General features: G+C 43.6%; 1 protein-coding gene across 4 annotated transcripts in view; it reads left to right on the top strand.

Moving 5' to 3' along the window:
- The window catches only part of RHBDD1 (rhomboid domain containing 1), a 168,649-nt gene extending 154,660 nt beyond the window's left edge, over positions 1-13,989 (top strand). For all 4 annotated transcript variants that reach the window (XM_020975490.2, XM_078147512.1, XM_020975491.2 and 1 more), the window contains one exon: positions 12,505-13,989. In XM_020975490.2, the coding sequence (XP_020831149.1) occupies positions 12,505-12,564 (60 nt within the window). In that variant the 3' untranslated portion in view covers positions 12,565-13,989. The remainder of the gene's footprint in view (positions 1-12,504) is intronic.
- The last annotated feature ends 7,389 nt before the right edge of the window (positions 13,990-21,378 follow it).

The raw sequence follows: 21,378 nt of genomic DNA, 5'->3' as shown, positions 1-21,378 counted from the left end.
TGAGAGACCCTTACATGAGGGCATGCCTGTAATGTTGCAGAGGTTTCAACGTTTGTCTGTTGAATACTTTGGGTAATTATGGAAGAATTATTATTCCATCTGTTTTTTTCTATAGTTTCAGGGAGTGCAATCACCACTTTATGCCTGCCGGTATTCTTGGGTTGTTTGTTTGAAATTCAGCATGATTTTTCCCCCCCCAAAGAAATGGCACTGTACCTGGTAGTTCAGTTCTCCACACCAGCCCTCAAAAAAAAAATAAAATGAAAGAGTCCACTTTACTCATAACATACCCCACATACTATTATCCCTGTTGAATTTGACCACCTCATGTGAAAATCTTTCTGTGGGAAATATGGACATTGTTTGGTTTAGGATGACAAGAATACCTTTACTCTCTCTCTTTTTCTGTCCCGTATTTCTGCTTCCAAATAGAAAGCAATATTTTAGGGCTGTAGATTAGGGATGTGAGAAGCCTGTCCTTTTACAGACTTTATCTTCCCTTCTTCCTTTGCCTAGCTTCTGTCCCGTAGTGGCAAACACAGAGACAAGGCCTGGCGATAAAAGGATGGGAGAGGGATTCTTCCATCTTACCATCCTGCTGTCCCACTGCATACCAGTCCGTGGCTGCCACCTCTCCCCTCCATGCTCTCCTACTCTTCTTCCTCCTCCCTCAGAGCTCTCATCCTTACAGCCTACATCACCAAAGGGTATGCTGAAGCTACTTGCGGAGGGTGGTATGTGAGGACTGCTCATAGGCCAAGAATCATCAAGACTCAAGGACAGAAGGGGGGCCTTACAAAGCACCAAACACATACTCGGGTGTTCAGAAAGGATCACCTCACTCCTGAGTTAGCGGCTTAGGTGTCTGTGTTTTCTACTCAAGTCTTAGAAATCCGGGCTAAGTCCAAATCACTCCTCAACAAATACAAGGACCTCTCACATCTTTGAGGTCGAACAGGCAAGGCTTCCATTCAGCCTCCGAGGTTACAGATTCCAGAAGCCCACGCATGGTGGGTGCTATGAGAACTCCGCTTATCTCTTTTGAGAGGATAGAAGGTTAAGTCACCGAAGACATTCCCGTGAAGCTTCCCTCCCACCCCTAGGGCCAGCAAGCCCCGAGTTGGGTGTTAGAAGTACGGAAATAGAATCCCCCTGTGGTGAGCTTAATTCTCCTGTTCACTGACAGGCAGTCCACCCTCCAGGAGCATTTACAATCAGCTGGTGCCTGGGTCTGGCACAGCAGTGCATGTTTAGCCTTCTTTTCTTCCGTATAATCGTGCTGTATTGTTCTCAGATGATACCCTTGGCCCAGGCCTTGCTGATTGGCTTACCCTCTGATGCCCAGCAGTGACGTACTATAACTGCAGATTTCAGATTTTCACTGGAACTATTTGTCTCTGTCTAGCTCCACCTGCTTTCAGCTCTTAAGGAAGGCTTTGAACTGGGCTGTTTTTCCTTAGATTACAAGGACTTTCAGCATGTTTCCCTAGGTCAGGGTAGTTATGTGCAGATAGTAGTACCTCTGCCTAGAACTGGGGACAAGCCATTCCTCCCTTACTGTAGTGAACAAATTCTCTCAGCAGAAGAGGTTGAGATGATCATTATTATCCTGTTCCTTAAATGATTCCTCCAGTTCTACAAGAGAACTGTAGAATTTCAGATTCGGAAGGGACCTCAGTGGCCCCCCAGTCCAACCCACACCTAAAAAAGAAACCCCATTATAATTCTCATTGGCTCTGCCTTATCAGGATTCCTTCTGAGGCAGTTCCTGTTCTTCTTGATTTTTCTTACTGTCTGGCCCTGAGCAGGGTGGGAAAGCATCCCGGCACAGGAGGGGTGGGAAGGAAATGGAGAACCATCAGTAAGTTGAAGGTACTACAAGGTGGCAACCATATTGCCATCCTCTCTGAGGGTCCCTATTTCTTAGGATCAAGGGTGAAGAGAGTTCTCCAGAATGCTGCTAGAAATGGAAGGACATTTACCTTGAGATATCTCCTTCCAGGGGGAAGGACAAGATCATGGGCAGGACAATACCTTTGGACGGTTCCACTGGGAACTGTCAGCATGAAGCTGAGAGGGGACCTGCCCCTATCACTGTCCCATCCTGCTAACTACAGGAATGTTAAATGAAGAAGTGTCCATTGCTCACTACCCAAAGCTCCCATTGTATCTCCATGGAGCAAGACGGAAAAAAAGACTGGTGCTTTGGAAAGATGACATGTGATGTGCCAGGGTCACAGCTGCCTTTCTCAGCCCAATATTGTTCTCCCTACAAGGAAGACTTTAGTTCTCGTTAAGAGTATTCAAATAGGAAGTCTAGAAACCTGGATTCTGATCCCCTGGCTCTCTGCTATGTACTAGCTAGGTAACTTCCAGCAAGTTGATTAACGTCCCAAGTCTCAATTTCTTCCTGTAAAATAAGGCCAGCCAGGAAATTACAGGTCCATAGTTAGTACCTCCTATCCTCAGAGCTATTGAATACATTGCTTGGTCCCTTCACCTCTTCCTACCATTCACACCGTGGACCAGATGATCTTTCCAAACCCCTAAAAGCTCTGATTCTATACATTGTCCTACAGTAGGACATTAATAATAAAGTAAGTGAGCTAGAATTACATCCCTAGGTCCACAGTTTAAAAAGCTATTGACAAGTCAACTTGTCTATCCATTGATTACAGGAAATGATTACCCACTGGAAATTGGGTATTCTCTATTCTAGAAACCCACTCTACAGAGAATTAAATCAAAAGATAGATGTCCAGATACAGTTAATACCGCTTCTGGAAAGCCTCCCCTAGAAAAGAAAGGCTAGAGCTTATAGACAGCAAGACCAGTATTCAGATATGATGGGATGTCATTCAAGCCACTTGTCCACCTGCTTAGCTCTTGACAGGCCCCAGGCCCCAGCCAGAACCTGCCGAAGCAGCCCCTGCCAAAATGTCAACGTCCAAGACCATTCTTTGGTACTGAGCCTGGCCCCACCAGGACAGAAGCAGCCAATTCACTTAGGGTTATCAGCCAAGTAATTAAGGAAAAAGAGGAAAAAAAAAAGAAAGAAAAAAAAAACTTCCCCTGGCAGGAAATGTCAGGTTAATGCTGGAGGCATTGATAGATTTCCAGGATTCATTGCACTAACAGCTGTCCCCCAGAGCCCTACCTATGCAAATGAGCACAGGCCAAGGCCTAGAGAAGAATTGGTCTGTGCCTCTCAAAAAACCTCTTTGATGAACAACACTGTAGAAGAATTGATATGGAATTAAGAGCAAGATCACATACCCAGATCCTGACTTTGGGACAATTGGCAGAATGATACAAGGAAGGAAGATTTTTGGAGGAGAATTAGCATAAAGAGGGCCCTTTGAGAAAACACAGAAACATTTTATTTATAAAAACTGTGGATTTCTTAAATTGTTTAAAAAATCAACAATAAATCATTTGTTAAATCAGTAATCAAACAAGAGTCAATAAAGGTGCTATGGTGGCAGGGGTGGGAGTAGTCTACTATTAGATTCCTAATTGGAATTTGGAATGGTGAAGAGCCTACAGATAATTCTAGAAAAAGCCTCCAATAACCAGGTAGAGTGCATAATAGCAAGTGTACATTCTGAATTCTGATTAGTTGTTTGCTTTGGTTGGGGGGGTGGGCATACTATGTATTTATGTATGTCATGAACTTTCCCTTTACCCTGCTGTAGAGCAAACCTGATGGGACATAGAAGCTGATAGATGCTGGCAAATAGTCCCTGGGTATCAGACCTGTTACTAGACAATAAACAGCCTCATAATATCCAGTGCAGCAGCTTCTGAGGACCCATCTGCTTCCAAATAACCCGAATTCTGCTTACTGTGCGGAATGCTTTGTTGACTGGAATTTGTCCTAGTTTCCCTCAACAGTATTCACTGCGAGACTTTGCTTCCATCTGCTGGAAGATGGAAATAATGAGAGGTACCAGAATTCAGATTGGCGCTGGTTAGGTGCCTACTATGTGCAGGGCGTGTGGGGATAAAAATAAAAGACAGACAAAAACAGAGATAGATGGAGAGAGAGGGGAGAAGGACAAAAACGGTGTGGGAGCGAGAAGAAAGGAGGAAGAGAGAGAGAGTGGAGAAGAGAGAGGGAGAGAAGAAGAGAGAGAGGAGAGAAAGAAGAGAGAGAGGGAGAGAGAGAGAGAGAGAGAGAGAGAGAGAGAGAGAGAGAGAGCGCGAGCACTTTGCCCTCAAGGAGTTAACAGTTACTTTTGCAGGATAGGATTTGTACAGGGTGGTTGAGGGTGAGAGGGGCAAAGGAGAGATCCAGGCAAAGGGAGTCATCTTGGGAAATCTGAGAGATGTGGATTTAGGGAAGTATTATAGATCTAACCAGAAGGGACCTCAGAGGTCACTGATACCAGAGGTGTCAAACACTCCGGATGTGTAGCTAAAACCAGATTAAAATATAATTGGGAAATATTTAGTTAAATAACAATGCAAGAGAATGTAGATAATATTATGTTTTTAAAACTAAGCCAATATGTGGAGCCTTATATATGCTTTGGTATCTCCCATTTCTGTATGAGTTTGACAACACTGATCTAAACTACCACCCTCATTTTAGAGCCGAGGAAATCGAGGCCCAGGGAAACTGCCCCTTTGATGTTAAAGATCTTTTAGAAAGAAGGTTTTGGGGGCTGCTAGGTGGTGCAGTAGATAGAGCACTGGCCATGGATTCAGGAGGACCTGAGTTCAAATCCAGCCTCAGACACTCGTTAGGCTTGGGTATAACCCCTTCATTTTACAGATTAAGAAATGGAGCCCTAGAGAGGACAAGTTATCTAAATAATAGCAGGGTTGTCTGAGCCTCAAATGAGGTAACATCTGTAGAAGGCTAGCTACATAAATTCTGCCATTAAAGCAGTCATTGGCTTAGCTACTGTTTGGTTCAGAAAGGGGAAAAAGGCTCCAAAATGATGGATCTAGTCACCTTAATCATCAAATTGGTTTTGATTAATCATGCTCTTTAAGAGAGCCTACAGAAGTAATTGACTTAAAAGCCAGCGGTCATGGGTGCACAAAGCCTTGGTCTGTGTGGGAGCTGTCTGATTTCTTCCTTTCAACCTTTGCCCCCAAATCAAGACATCAACAGCGTGGTAATTTTATAAATTTAGGACATAGAGTTGAATGTGTTCTCTCATTTTCTTTCAGGAGTTCTTAACCTGGATTCTGTGAATTTTGTTATTGTTATTATTACTGTTATTATTTTGGTAACAGAATTTCGGTATGCTTGGTTTCCTTTGCAATCCCATGTATTTTATTTTATTCATTTAAAAGGATTATTCTGAGAAGAAGGTCCCCAGGCTACACTAGACAGTACCCCAAAAGGTTAGAATAAATTTGAAGTGCTTTGCAAAACTTAAGAGCTCTGTAAATGCTGGCTATAATAATAATAATAAGTATTATTATTATTATTAATAATAATATTATATTATTTTTAAAGGGTACATGACACAGAAAGATTAATAATCCTTGAATTTTAAATGGTTTTTCCTTTGTAAATTATAATGAAGTGTTGGTGCACGTGCTGATTATGGGTTCACTTTGAGTGAGGTGAGGTGACTAAGTATATAAAATCTCGTACTTACTAAGCTACACAAGAAATGAGTGCCTTCTTACTGTTACCAAAAATTTCCTTTTCTTTCTCAAGAAAGTCAGCTTTATGGTTGGTCCCAAGGTCTTAAGCTGAATTTTTTGTTGTTGTTGTCTTTGTCAGTGAATTAAAAGATCTGACACTCATCCCTTCAGGGAGTGTTTTTTTTTTTTAAGGCTTTTTTTTTTTCTTTGCAATCCATGGAATTTGATCAAAGTAACAACCTTGAAAGAGAAAGAGAATTCAAATCATCCACTGCCCTTACTCGGACAACAGCAAGCCCAAAGAATGGTGGTGATTTATTCAGATGCTTATCTGGCAAAAAAAAAAAAATGACATTTAAGCCGCTTCATTTGAAGGGAAGATGTAATGCCCTCTGATCTCATTTTAGTAAGATTTCACTGCTCAGTGCAGAGCTATTGTCAGGTCATAGATGAGGGCTGTGACTCATAGCCAATCAAATGCCTCTGCAGTGCTGATAGGGGCATTGAGCGGAATGGAAACTTGTCAGCTTCTAAATCTGCTTGCTCTTTTTAGCAATTCTTATCAGGACAGAATTGCCTCTGCCCCTTGGAAGGAGAATGGGAAGGTCGGTCATTGCATTACACATCAGGTTGGAGATCTGAAGCATCTTTGATAAAGTACTAGGAGCAGATAGAATGAGTCAGTAGATCTTACTATCCAACTTCCGGTGGATAATTGAGTTAAATCATTTTAATCTGGACGTGTGTTCCTGAGGTCCTTCAAAGCAGACTCCATTCTTCTCCGAGTCAGGCTGGATTCATTCCTGACCCTGCATTTTACATCTGCCTGTTACGGAGCCTCATGATATTGGTGCTTCACCCTCCCACAAACCTGTAAAACACTCTTGGGTAACACGTCAGGCCTTTGTCGAGAGTTCTTGTGTGGTGTAGGGTGAAAAGCTGGAAGACGAATCTGATGGTCTCTGCCCCTCCTTGCTACCTAGATGACTTTTGGCAAACCCCCTAGGCTCCAGGCTCGTTACTCTATCTACTGTACTACCTGTCTGCCTAGAAGTGGGAAGACCCAAGTTCCAATCTGGCTTCAAACACTTACCAGCTGGGCAAGTCACTTCACCCTGTTTGCCTCAGTTTCCTCCTCTGTAAAATGAGCTGGAGAAGGAAATGGCCAACCACTCCAGTATCTTTGCCTAGAAAACCCCAAATGAGGTCACAAAGAGTCAGACACAGCTGAACAACAACTTTCTGATTCCAGGCCTGATGTTCTATCTACTGTGCCACCTAGATGCCCTCTCAAAAATGTGAGAGGTATTATTAAGTCTAATTGTCTCATTTTACAGGGGAGGAAACTGAGGTCTGAGAGAGGGGAGTGACTTGCCCATTGTTGCACAGGGGGAGAGATGTCTCTATTGCACATACACCGTTTTGTGGTGCTTATATTTTCAAGCAAGGATGTTTCAGATTCTTGCTAAATGCCTTGATTGGATCTATTCTAATGAGGAACGTCAGTCTTTAAAAACACACACACACACACACACACACACACACAGTTGAAAATCTTTGGATCAGTGGAAGGCTCCCATCTTCTTAGCCGGCTTTGAATGGGGTCCCAGTGTCCACTTGGTCCTTGGACAAAATGCTTGTTAATGCTAATGGTAACAGCATGTATTCTAGCTGAAGCCACCTTTTCTGGTCTTTCTCAATTAAAATGGTTCTCACATGAAAATGTTGATCAGAGAGTTTAAGAAGGTCTGGTTCTAAGAATCCTGGGTGAAGACGTCTGAATTCCACATGCCCAAGCTCCCCATCTCCATGTCTTTTGTGTCACAGAGGAAGAAGGCTGGATGCTGGGGTGTTGGGGAAGGAGCCAAATGAGTTGGGGATAAAAAGTAGCAAGAGGGCCAAGCAGGCTCCCGCAGCCTTGCCCCTCTCCAGTACCCAGCAACCACTCGGGGGAAACAGTGTTGATAGACTGACGGACAAAGCAGGCGCCTGAGAAACAAGGTGTTGATGGACTGACTGACATCAAATTTGCAATTCCCTGGGAAGCAGCAGAGGTCCAAATTCAGCTGACAATGTTCAGAGCAAAAGAAGGAAAGCAGAAAGCCCAGCCCTGCTATGAAGCAGTCCAGACTCCACACGTCATGTGAAGGACTCCGGAGTGTTGGGTCAGAGCATTCAAGAGTAGGTTTCACAGGAACCCAGGAGAAGCCTGAAGTAAAGGTCTAAAGGGTTTAATCAACTACCCCCAGCATAGAAAATAGCCACGTGGAGAACAAACCACCACATGCGAGGAGATAAAGTGTTACTCAGCAGTGATAGGGCTAAATCAAACTAAGGAGACGGTTAACAGCTGGTGGAGACTGGAATCTCAGAAATAGAATACCTTTGTGTCCTGTTGCCTTCTATCCGTTTAATCCTCATATTCATCGAGTCTTCTCTGCTTGTTTTTCTCTTATTTGTTCCGTCTAAGCAGTTTAGTCATCATTAGCCCCATTTTACAAATAAAGAAATTGAGGCTCAAGCACAGCCTTAGAGTGCCTTGTTCATGGTCACAAGGCTAATAGATGGTAGGGCGGAGACTAGAACCCAGGTCTTTCTTGAACATAGAGATTTAGGGTGGTAAGGGACTCGAGCAGTCAGCTAGCTAAGTGGCGCAGCAGATAAGAGTGTTGAGCTTGGAATCGGGAAATCCTGTGTTCAAATCCCACCTTGAGACATTTACTAGCTTTGTGATCCTGGGCAAGATCCTTAAGAGTTCATACTGTGTAAGATGTGGTAAATCATATGGGAAAAGAAGGTCTTTCCTTCCTTCCTTCCTTCCTGCTTTCTTTCTTTCTTTCTTTCTTTCTTTCTTTCTTTCTTTTTCTTGCTTTCTTTCTTCCTTTCCTTCCTTTCTCTCTTCCTTTTTCTCTTCCTTTCTTCCTTCCTTTTTTCTTTCTTCCCTCCTCTCCTCTCTCTCCTCCCTCCCTCACTTCCTTCCCTTCTCTCTTCCTTTCTTTCCTTCTTTCTTCCTTCTTCCCTGCTCTCCCTCTATTCTCTCTCCTCTGTCTCCTTCCTCCCTCCCTCCCTCCTTCCTTTCCTTCCTTCCGGCACTAAAGATAAAAGGGAGTATGACAAGATGGATAGAGTACTGGCTTTGAAATCAATATGGCCTGAGTTTAAGAACAGCCTGACATATACTAGCTGTGTGACCAGGAACAAGCCACTTATCCTCTCATTGGCTGTCTTCAAAAACCACTCTTGAAGATTATAAGACTCAGATGAGAGAGGGAGTTACCATACTAGGAGTTCCCACACCAATGAAATCACAGGTCCAAGTCAAAAAAAAAAATGATGGCCAGTCTATTTCATATCTTCCTTTCTTGTCAGTTGAAAAAGAACAGCCCCTTCTCTGCTTACTGTACATAGGATGAATGTGTCTACTCTTTTGACTTGCTACAGGGCTTACTTTTGTACTGCTGTGTTTTCTTGGGGTATTTCAGTTTCCAGTGCCCTTCAGTATCAAGCATGTCAGTCCCAGCAACAATCTTCTTCTTCAGCCTTCCCTGTGACACCATCATCCTTCCAAGCCCTGGAGCTTGAAAGGTAACTCCACGGTCTGCCCTTTTGTCCTCCCCATGTCAGAGAAATATTTATTTCTACGCCCTTCCTTTTAAGAGTAAGCCGAAGACAAGGCCAGAGTACAATGTGGGCCCCTCTGGGACCATGCAGTCGACTTCAGCCTGCATGAACTCATTCCCTGTGACTCTCTGAAGTGAGGCTGCCACGTCGAACTTGCTTCTGAATCTGCTCACAGCCAGTTGTGAGTTCCACGGACATCTGGAACGGGTTGCCACGTGTTGAACCACAGTCACCCGTGCAATTGAAAATATTTAGTTGTTATTATTAAAAGCAACTGTTAGAAAAGTAAGCAGAAGGAGAATCTGGACGTCATCATACAAACGAGTCCCCAAATGTAGTGTAGGATGTTGACCATACCATTCGCAGGTGGGTCTGGAACCTCTGAACGGCTGATAAGCATCCTGTGTGGAGGAGGGGCTGCTGTGTGAAGTAGAGGTTACTTGAGTATAAGGTTCTGGGGGTAGGGACTTTTTTCATCCTTGTATCTCTTCCCACACTTCTAGCAGTCCTCTGTATGTAGAAGATGCTGAATATCAGAGCCTCGAGGAATACTTTTGATCTTATTCCTTCAATAGATCTATGGATCCAAGATCCATGTCGTCTTTTTCCACGCAGTTCTCATCCAGGTCTTTCTTTGGATCATAGATCGAGGTTTGGAAGGAACCTTCAAAGTTATCTAATCCCGGCTTAAGAGCTCTGATCAATTTAATGACCGACCATGATTTCAGAGGACTGATCACGTGTGCCCTTCAATTCCTGACAGAGAGATGGTGGACTCAGGGCATGGAATGAAATATATTTTTCAGAAGTAACCACATTTTTAAAAAAAGTTATCTAGTCTAACCTCTTCATTTTACAGGTGAGGAAACTGAGACCTAGAAAGGTTAATTGACTTGACCAAAGTCATAGAGATAGATAGTAAGTTGCATAGTCAAGATTTGAATTCAGGTCCAGGTCTCTGTAGAGAAGATGTACCCAACCAGCTGTAGGCCTCCCTCTAAATTTTGTTTTTCATATATGCAATTCACTTCCACTCAACAAACATTTATTGAGCACCTCTTGTCTACAAGGTTCTGTGCTTAGGATACAAGGACCAAAACTCCCCAAAAGACCAAACTAGTTTGTGTCCTCAAGGCAGTGGTATTTCACTGGAGAGGGTGAGGGAAGGAGGATGCCAAACGTATTCACAGATAAGTAAATCCAAAGTAATTTGAGGAACAGTGGCAGAACAATGGAGGAACAATTCACAATGGTGGAAAAGAGGGAAGTCTTCATGGAGGATGTGGTATTTGATCTGTACCTTGAAGATGAAGAGGGAGTCATTCTAGTCATGAGCAGCAGCCTTTTGTAAATGCATCGAAGTGCAAGATGGAATGTCAGGTTCAAGGAACTTGAATAATGGATAGAACATAGAGTACCTCAAAGGAGATGACATAAGATAAGGCTGAAAAAAGTGAAGAAGGCCTTAAATGCCTTGCCTAAGCATTCAGATTGTAACCTAGAGGCAGTAGGGAGCCATCAGAGGACTTAGAGCAAAGGAGTGGCATGCTTAGACCCGAGCCTTAGGAAGATTATTCTGCCAGCCATGTGGATGGGAGGGAGAGAGACTAGAAGCTGGAGACCAATTAAAAACTGATTAAAATAGTGCTGGTGAGAGGTGCTGGTGCCAAAGTGAGTGGAAATAAGAGACAAGGGATGGGGAGGTTTGATTCAACAAGTCAGAGAGGCAGTGTACAGAAGAGGTGAAGGAGGGAAAAGTTACCATGTTATAAATCTGGGTGATGCATAGGATTGTAGTGCTCTCTATAGAAATAAAAAAGTTAGGTAGGGGAAGGCGTGGACTCCCTCCTCTCCCCCTCCCCTCCCCTCCCCCCCATGTCCTCTCTCCCCCTCCATTGAAGGCTTCCTTTCAGGGAGAGGCTGGGTGGTCACTCCCAGGTACCAGTTTAACTGGATGGCCTATAAAACCTCTTCCAGCTGAGATTCTGGGATTGTAGAAGGCCCTGAATGCCAGGCTGAGGAGCTCAGACATTATTCTCTAGGGAATGGAAAGTTGCCTGGCTTGCTGCTCCATTTACTTGGAAAATGCCCCTGTTTTTGTGATTCTAACAGCATCTCCTCCACATGACTCACCCCTGGAAAAGATGGAAGTCATTCTATTAGATTAGAGGGTTAGCTCCTTTAAGGAAGGGGGCCAGCTGCACCCCTGTCACGGTGCCTGGCACGCCACTCAGCAACATGCAGTGAGCACTTAGTAAGTGAGACTCCATGAGGAGGTCTGCGGAGGGTTGAACCACCCTGGGTCAGCAAAAGCTCTGTTGTTACCTGTTTGCCAAAGCAAGAGAGTCTTCCCATTACTATTTTAGTAATGAAAAAGGCCACATGATCTCTTGCCAACATTCTGCCTGCATTTCTCATTTGCCAGCCTGAATATACTGATCAATACATGAGCACAGCATCCCAGCACATGGGCTAGGGTCCCCTGTGGGTGCTTGTGCGATTCAGGCAAGTGGAGTCCAAGCCAGCAGGGGAGGTTGGGAAAGCTGGGGGCTCTGAGGAGGGGGGAGGGGAGAGGATGAGGAAGAAGATGGGAAGGAGGAGGAAGAAGAAAGGGAGGAGAAGACATTGAAGGGCAAATGATATGGGGAAAGCTATGTATTTCTTCACCTACTGAAAGCTCTGAGACCTGACTCTTAGTGAATCAACAGCTCAAAGTAAATACTGTCATGCCAGGAGTCGTGTAATTTTCTGGCACTTACAGATATCTTTTTAAAAAATATTTTTAAGTCCCTTCCTTCACCTTCCTCCCAACTACCCACTCACTCTTATTGTGAAATATTTGACTAATTTGCCTGCCTACCTCTGGTGGACAGGAGCCTTGTGTAAGTAGCATTTGGCAAATCACACCCTAAGACATCTGACTGTTCCACCTTGGTGGCTAGAGCCCTGGGATTGGAGACAGGAAGAGCTGAATTTGAATCCTTTTTCAGACACTGACTAGTGATGTGACCCTGGTAAGTCAGTTAACCTCTGTGGGCCTGTTTCCTCATTTGTAAAATGAGTGGTTTAATCTTAATGGCCTCCAGAGTCAGCATAAGTTAACTAGCCTCAATTTCAGATATAACTTCCAATATTTGTTGTTGTTAATATAAAGAGGGCACCAAAGTAGAACAGTACCAGGTTTCGGCACCCAAGCATGTATGTTGAATGATCAGTATCCAGGGGTAGCCTAGGAGTTATCTGATTCTCACTCCACTTTTTTTTTTTTTATTGCAGTTGGTGTTAACAGTGGTCCCCCACCCTATGGATTCAGTCTTCCTCCAGAAGATGAAATGAGAAGGCAAAGACTCAACAGATTTGACCGTCACTGAAATCCAGCATCTTGTGAATCATCAGTCCAGTTTCCCGAGTGTAAACCACCAGATTCATTCCAGAAGCCTCTGGTTTGCTCTGAGGAAAACCAAAGCACTCTCCTTGAAGCGCTCCCCCAGCCTGAGTGACTCATTCAACAGACCTTGCAAGTTCGGAGTCACATGCCCACTGGCAGCTTTGTGAAAAGGACCTCACAAGAGTACCACCTTTCTTGTTGGATGCCCCCACTGCCATTGTGGAAGGATCTTAGAGTTTGGGACCTTCCATCCCAAATTTCATTTTCTCCCATTCAGGAAGATCATTCCTTCATTCTGGATGGTGGATATGATCCTAGAAGTGGCGAGAGGTATGGCTCCATCCTCGTCTTCCTGGCAGGCCACCTTAGTGACTCTGGTGGAACCGCCTTGACTACAGACCTCTCCGGGCATCTTTGGATGGGTGTGATGTTCACATTTTAGTTCCTTTGTGTGTGTGTTGCCATTGTTTAAACATCTCAGGAAGAACTTGAGGACAGAGATACACATATTAACCATTATGAGAGACCAGCATTTTGTATCTGTCAGCTTTGCCTCAAGTATAAATCTCTGTAAGTTATCTGAATGCCCTCAGGGAACTTAAGAGTTGAAAAGTCCTTTTTAGAGCAAGTGATATCTTGTAAAATTAAAAGACTTCCAATTTGGTTACCATAACAAGCTCTATATTCAGTTGTCTTGACTTGACGCCCCCAGCAGGAATCTGTCAATTAGCGTCATCACCATTTTTAAGCTGCCCTTGTGCCAATGCCCTAATGCCATCGCCTGCCTTAAAGACAAAGTCAGAGTAACACTGATGTGTTCTTATAGTTGGAATTAGTAAAAGTTGGAAGCAGGTATCTCCAAAGAGAATTTTCCCAATTTGGTTTTAATCATGGGTTCTCCAATGTTAGACTAGACACACTGAAGAAATAATTGCCCAGTAGTGTGATGTATGTGTCCCAGGAGCACCTGGTTGTGATAGTAAGAGGTAAGGAGGCATGGTAGATGGCCAGTAGGGCTTGGAGACAGGAAGATCTGGAGTTGAATCCTGCCTGTGATTCTCTTACATTTCAGTAGGATGAATGCTCCCACTGTGGAACATAAGCTCCTGGAGGGCAAAGACTGTCTGTCTTTTTTTTTTTCTTTTTTTTTTTTTTATCCTCAGTGCCTTCCACAGTGCCTGGCACATAGCGGGTTTTTAACAAATGTTTGTTAAATGAACAAATGATATCGAGTAGACATATGAATATGGACAACTCACTCACCCTCTCTAAGCTCATTTCTGTTTCTGTAAAATGGCAATACCTTTAGTACCTACCTCACAGGGCTGTTGTGAGGTTAAAATGATGCTTATAAAGCATTTTGTAAGTCTTAATCTACTATTTAGATTTCTATTATTATTCTAATCTCTGACAGATCAATAGATGATCAGTTGAGCTCCATCATATATATGTACATTTGTATATGTATGTATTTGTTCACAATATTAGTTATGTTGTGCCTTAGTCAGCTTCATATAATCTTTTCATCTGAGAAAACGAGTGTAATCACTGTGCTGCAGAATTGGGAGGTGGCTGATTGCTTCTTTCCTTCCATTGAAAATATTTGTTGTTTAACACAATAACATTACTAATGGACAAGGATTTTTGATAACAAGAAATGTAGCATTGGAGGGGAATTCTCACTGGGAAGCAGAGGCTAGCCGATCACCAAGGTCACCTCTTCTTCCCGAATGAAAACAAGTGTAAGACGACAGTGTTGACCACCATTGTATGTTTTGTTTTGACCCTCTCAAGGAAGCCGTCTTTTAAAAATCATTGTAGTTATTTTGTTAAACCAGGAGGCCTTTCTAGTGCTAAGGCATATGATGTTTTTATATTCTTTTGTTTTCCGGGTTAGGAGAAAATATGTGACCAGCACTATGATGCAGGTACCATGGGAGCCTTAGTAGATTACCTTTCCCAAAATGGGATGCCACACAGACTTGGTCTGTTTTTTGGAGGTGGCATTTGAATTCTCAAGCTGATTCCTGCCCTGTTGTTTAGTAGTTCCATTTTGACTCAGGGTCCCTCTAATTGCACCTGCCTTTACTTCTCCTTTCCTTGGGATTTTAGAACTAGATTTACAATGGCATTATTTGCTCTTTCTTTCCTTTTTTTTTTTTTTGGTTAGGCAGTGGGGTTAAGTGACTTGCCCAAGGTCACACAGCTAGTAAGTGTTATGTGTCTGAGGCTGGATTTGAACTTGGGTCCTCCTGAATCCAGGGCCGGTGCTCTATTCACTGTGCCACCTAGCTGCCCCCCACCATTATTTGCTTTTAATGACAGAGTATTCCATGTGCAACCAAGGCCAAAGGGATGTGTGTACCTTTTTTATTCTTTTTTTTTTCTTTCTCAACAGTGGCCCCTCTTTTTGAACACAGGCTGGTGCTGGCACCCTGCCAAGTAGTCAGTGACCAAAGGTGGGTGTTTCTGGTGTCGGTCTGTGGCATTTCTTGTGTCTGTTTCCAGCACAAAATATGTGGCTCGAGGGCTAATAGCATGACCCCAGCAGACCAACCAAGAGATTATCATAGGCTTGATAAATTTCTGCTGCTACTGTTGGTTTCCTGGGAGAGCATTTTGAATATTATAGGAAAGGGTAGCCAGTACTATTGATTTAGGTCCTGGATATGCTGCCTTTGCAATGGCCTTCATAGTCATCCTTTCCTTTCCATGCCATCACTCAGGTCAAGCCTTATAACTTGCACCTGGACTATCGAAGTCCCGTCCTCCCCTCCCCAACTGCTCTCTTTTCTCATCCTAGAACATTGCCCATCACGTCACTGTGCTGCCCACAAAACCTTAACAACTTCCCATTTGGAAAGATAGGTCAGGACCAGATTGTATTTGGCTGAGAAGTCCGGACTTTCTCCTAGAGAATGTATATGCATATACACACATATATGTTTCATACACACACACACACACACACACACACCACACACACACACACACACACACACACACACCCTTCCTATCTTCTTCACTCTCCCTTGAATGGGACATGAATACACTCCACTCCTCCTCCTCTGCCTTCTCCTTCCCACCTCTCGGCTTTCTTTTTATGCTGTTCATTGCAATTAGTCTGCCCTCTTCTTTCCTCAGTATGTATTGATATCATAATTGTTCTATGAAGTCCAGCTCAATCTCACCCTTTACACCTCCTACCTACCTACCACCCACAGTGCACTCTCCCTTCCCTGACCTCACATCAAATGTTTTTTAAAAAGCCTATATTATTCACTTGACACTTGTCATACATGGCCTTATAGCACTGACTTCTGATGTTGCTGTTCCCCGTCTCCCTATCTAGATTGCAAGCTTCTTGAGGACAGGGGCTGCCTTAGACTTCCTTTGTCCTCCAGTGTACAGCCAATAGAGGTTCATTAAATGTCTGTGAATAGAAATGAAAGCACTCGGTTTTTCAGTCACCAGAAAGATGAATAAGAACAAATCAACCGAGTTTCTTCCTGGTGCATGTTCTTTCCTCTTCTTGTCCAGCACCACCTGGGGAAGGGGCAAAAGGAGGATGTGACGCCCGCACGCACACCCCATCAGGACACACATTCCCATCTGACATTACAAGTCATCTTGGCTTCAGCTCCAGTGTGTGAATAATTCACACATCACATTTGCAGCAACATGTGGACAGAAGCCTTTGCCCACGGGAAAAGGGAGTATCAGAGCTATTCCCGAATCTTCAGAAGATGATGCGCTTGCTGGTTGATGGCACAAGAGCTCCTCTGACGTGATGAGTCAGTCAAAGTGGCATCACCTGTCTTCGTGGGTATCTGATCACACAAAACTCTGAATTCAGCAATTCCATTAAACACCAACGAGAGATTGGTAACGGAGCACCCAGATCTGGTAGCATCTCCTTGTTTCTAGGCATTTAGTCTGCGTGTAGCATTCTCCTACTGAAACGGCATTGGATGACAACATGGTAAGGTATTGTGGGGTAGGAGAGCCATGGTGTAAGACCCAACAGCCCGGTCAACTTGCCACTTTGCTTAGGGAAACAGTTTCCAGCTTGGTTTCATCAGAAAACTCTGTGTGTGTGTGTCCACACACGTGCACATACATGGATATATCTTAATCAAGAAAGGGTGATGGTTTAGTTTAGACTTTTCATCTTCATGGTTTTTCTCCCTTATGGGAACAGAGAATTAGAACAGAGAATCTGCAGTACAGTTGGTAGTTCCCAGAGCTCTGAGGACATTCAGAGGAGTTGGAGGTCATGGAAGCAGTCCAGGAACCATGACAGCAGCTATCCATGCACGAAGCATCTGGACACTCTATCAACAGTACTCACAAAGGGGTACTAGGCTAGGGCAAATTGGAATGTTTGCTAGTAGAAGTTTGGACAGGAAGGTACATGGACACTTGCCCCACTGGATGAGAAGGGGTCAATGGATTGTATTCTCTGCTATTCATTGAGGGGAGCAACCACAACAGTGAGATCATGGATGCATATAGAAGATGTTAAAGGTACTGGTCTCTACATTCCACACCCCCAGGTCTCCCCATCTTGCCTTGTAAAATGTTCATCTCCCCAAGGTGAGTTGCTGAGGACAAAGCACACAGGCTGGCAGATCAGAATATTTATAGCAACTCCACATTTGTCATGGGCTGGGGCATTTTCTTGCTCTTGTAAGAGTCACCTAACAAATTACGCAGACCTAAGATTATCAGAGACAGTGATAAAATACAACATACACTTATAACACAATGTTCATTCATTATGTACTTACTGTGTGCCTAGTGTCATGCTGGATGCTAGGGGACTACCAAGTTTTGGTAAGACATAATCCATGTTCTCATGGAGCACAAAGACTAGAAGAAATCCAAGACATACACATGGGTAGATATAGAGATGGGCATAGGCACTCTACCTGGAATTTCATTGGCATAGGGAGTGCCTTAGATGAGGAAACCTTCCCCCAAGCAGACCAATAAATACCTTCTCAGCAATATAGATAGTCTTATTTACCTGGACCACTGAGAGGTCTAAACGTCTTGCCCAGAGCCACATAATTAGCATGTCCCCAATGCTGCACTTAAGCTCACCTCTTTCTGGCTCTGAGACCATCTCTCTCCACCACATCATGCTGTCCCTTGTATGAATAGATTTAAGTCACCCAATAAAATTCATTAATAATAGGTTCTTAAAACTAACATCCTCTAGAGTTTCTCACAGATTGGTGCCCAGTTCTGAGAGTCTGGCAGTATGACGGGTGTGACGTTTTGACACTCAGCCCCTCTGCACAAGTGGCTAGCCCGGTGCTGCTTTTCCCTAGACCAGCACGCGCTGCGATGTCCGGGGAACACTGGCTCTCTGCTCAGCCCTGTCCTCCGCCTCTGCACAGCACTCTACATTATGCTGTTAGCCCTCGACGGTTTCCCAAGTTCTTCCACGTAATGCTCATTTTCACCCGCTTGTATTTGATCGGCCTCTCTGAGGTCCATTTGGCAATTTCATTTTGTACACGCCCATGCCTTGCACATTTAATTGGGGTGTGCCCTCAGGGAACATCCGTATAATATTTCAAAAGGATTTGTATTATTTTAAAAATGTGTTGAATATACATCATAATAAAGGGCATTCTTTTTATTGCTCAAGTTAAAGAAACTTAAATTCTTGTTATTCGACATTATTTGTCCTTTATTTTCAACAAGCTAAAGAAATTTAAACTCCCTTTAACAATTAAAACCTTATTTTTAAAATACAAATTTTGCAAAAGACTCTTTTTAATCAGACTTTTCTTCACACTGAGACAGGGAACATTTTCACTTTTATATTCTAGGCTAAAAAAGAGGTTTCCAACTCCTCAAACCCTGTTCTTTGGCACGAAGGGCTGAGTTAGAGTTTAAGACCTGGTGACCTTGTCTTCCTTGTAGCGTCCAAAGCCCCAGAACCACAGACTCCAGGCTGGGCAACAGAAAGCAAAATGGCCAGAGGAGTCAGATGGCTAGTCTGGGACTTTTTAACCTGGGATCCATGAACTTTTTAAAAATGTTTTTAATAACTATTGCAAAATATTGAGTTTCTTTAGTAATCCTATTTTATGCACGTTAGAACGTTATTCTGAGCAAGGGTCCAGAGGCTTCACCAGATTGCTAAAGAGGTTCAGAAGAAAAGATGAAGAGAACAAGATCTAGTGGATATTTCCCTGACCTGGCTACAGCTAGCTATAGTCCCCAAGCAGGAGTGGGGGACCATCAGGGGATGAGGAGGAGGGTAGAAAGCCCAACTTTGTCCAGAAGCAATTAGGCTCCACTGGAGCAAGTCAAACGGTCCTGAGAAAGCCTTAGTAAAGGGACCCTGGATTGTGGGGTAACGAATCCATGTAAGTCTCCTTTTTCCTTCTGGCTCACAGTTGTGTGAAAGTTGAGGGAGACAGGAGTAGCAGAGGGGCTAGCTGTAGTAACCAGGGGATCCCAGAGCTTAGGAAAGCCACCCCCACCCACCTCTGGTGGGGTCTGGATCCCCAGTCATCCTCACTGCAGCTTTGGGGCTGGAGCCCAGGTACACCCTGGATGGATGCCCATGATTTTACAGATGAGGAAACTGAGGCCCTGGAGAGGTGAAGTGGGTAAATACCCAAAGTCATTCAGGCTAGAATCTGGCTGTTAGACTCTGTCTGGAATTGTGTCCACTCCATCACACTAAAAAGGAAGGAACTGCTAGAAGTGGGAACAATAATTACAACAGAGGGAAACAACATAATCAATGCAACAAGTCACATTCCTTCTTGAAAACACAGTCAGCCCAACACACCAGTGAAATATTTTTGCACAAATAACTTGGGGAGTTGGGTAGTATTTCTGTGACAGACAAGTACCCAGTGTGGAAGTTGCTATAGTTACAACTTAACTTATCAGAGGAACAGATTTAGGCTTAAAAACCCAACACAAATCATCAGCATTGACAGAAACTACAACGTTGGGCCGGAGGAACTTAACCTTTACTTTGTTCACCCCGATCCCCAATACAAATGCAAGAGCACGGCTAGTTTGTATCCGACCAGTATTTTTTTCTGATCCATTTGGGGTATTCATTTGTAATGCCAATGCATAACAAATATGTAATCAGTGAGAATGATGCCCAGCCTCTGAACAGATATCGAATAAAAAGTTAAAATGGTGATAAATGCCGTAGTTGTGGGTGTGGCTAAAGTGCCAGCCTATGGTCATTATGGTATGTACCTTTGACATCTGTATTCCACAGCCACAGAATGGGGGCTATCTGGGGATGGCTTGACTGGAGAGCAGTACTGTGACCTTTAGAAGTCTCAGACAATTGCAAAGCAGCTTTGGGAGACTGGATCTACTTTGGTTTGGGGTCCCTTTTAGCTATAGGATTTTTGAGGCTCTGCAAGAAGCAGCCAAGGGCTGCTAAATTCTCTCTGTGGTCCCTTGAACCACTCGAACCCAACATGGCAGGCCAGAGCAGCTCTAGATTAGAGTACACCTGCCTTGGCATGGACCCACACCCCTGGCCAAAGTGAGCCGGGGTTCAGGGATCCCTCCAAAGTCTGATTTACATGGGGAATTCACAACAATCCCACATGGTGCAGGGATTCAGGCTATCACAATCCATCTAGAACAGGGTTCTCTGATTTCTTGGTGTCATGAACCCCTTAGGCTGTCTGGTGAAGCCTATGGACCCCTTTTCAGGATAATGTTTTAAATATAATAAATATTAGAATAAAATACATAAAATACGGATATAAAGAAAACTGATCATATTAAAATAGTTATCAAAATACTTATAAAAAAAACCAAGTTCACAGTCTCCAGGTTGTGAACTCTTGAGGTGGAACTTCCTGAAGTCAGACCTGAGTTAAAATGTGACCTCAAATGCTTATTAACTATATGACCCTGGGTAAGCCACTTAACATCTTTTTGCCTCATTTTCCTTATCTGTAAGATGGGGATAAAATAGCCCCTACCTCCCAGGGTTATTGTGAGGATCAAACCAGATAATTGTAAAGCGCTGAGCCCAGTGCCTGGTACATATATAAATGTTAGCTATTAATTTTTTAAGCAGGAAAATCCATTATGAAAAACTGCTGGTGTTGGGGGAAAAAATCAAGAACTAACAAATATATTTTGAAAGCCCACTAAGTGCCCAGCTGAGCTGTGCTAGGTAGGTACCACAGTGAATGCAAATACAAAAGAAATCCTAACTCTGGAGCTCACTAAGCTGCGTGACCGTGGGCATTCTTGTACTACCTGCTTCAGGGGACTCTTGGGAGGAAAGCACTCTGCCAACATCAAAACATTGTGAAATGGGAGGAAGTAATCAGGAAACCCAGCCTCTGCATCTGAGGAACTGCCTCAGTGATAAGTAGACTAAGCAACCATTCAAAGATTTTCAAAATCCCACCTTTTTTCTCATCAGATACAGGGTGACTCCATCTTTCCTGTTCTTTCTATGAAAGTGTGTTCTCCTGCCTCTCCCCCCCATTGGCTTCTCACAGATAACATCTTCCCTCTTAACCATTTTAAGAGCTAGGTAAAAGGTGAATGACTAATTTTGGCTTGGGAGGAATATATGGGAGCAGACAGACCAGAGTTGTTTTTGGAGACCATCATAGTATTTTATACAAGACAAGCCAGGCTGCTAGATGGAAATACAGCAGCTTTCACCATCAATTGCTGAATTTTATCACCGAGCAGACATTATGTGTTAAGAGATTTTCTAATTTTACAGCCACAAG

Source organism: Phascolarctos cinereus, unplaced genomic scaffold (assembly GCF_003287225.1).
Source record: "Phascolarctos cinereus isolate Bilbo 61053 unplaced genomic scaffold, phaCin_HiC Scaffold_7;HRSCAF=346, whole genome shotgun sequence".
Classification (NCBI taxonomy): domain Eukaryota; kingdom Metazoa; phylum Chordata; class Mammalia; order Diprotodontia; family Phascolarctidae; genus Phascolarctos; species Phascolarctos cinereus.
The sequence above is the reverse complement of the archived record's forward strand: the minus strand, read 5'-3'. Positions and strand labels throughout refer to the sequence as shown.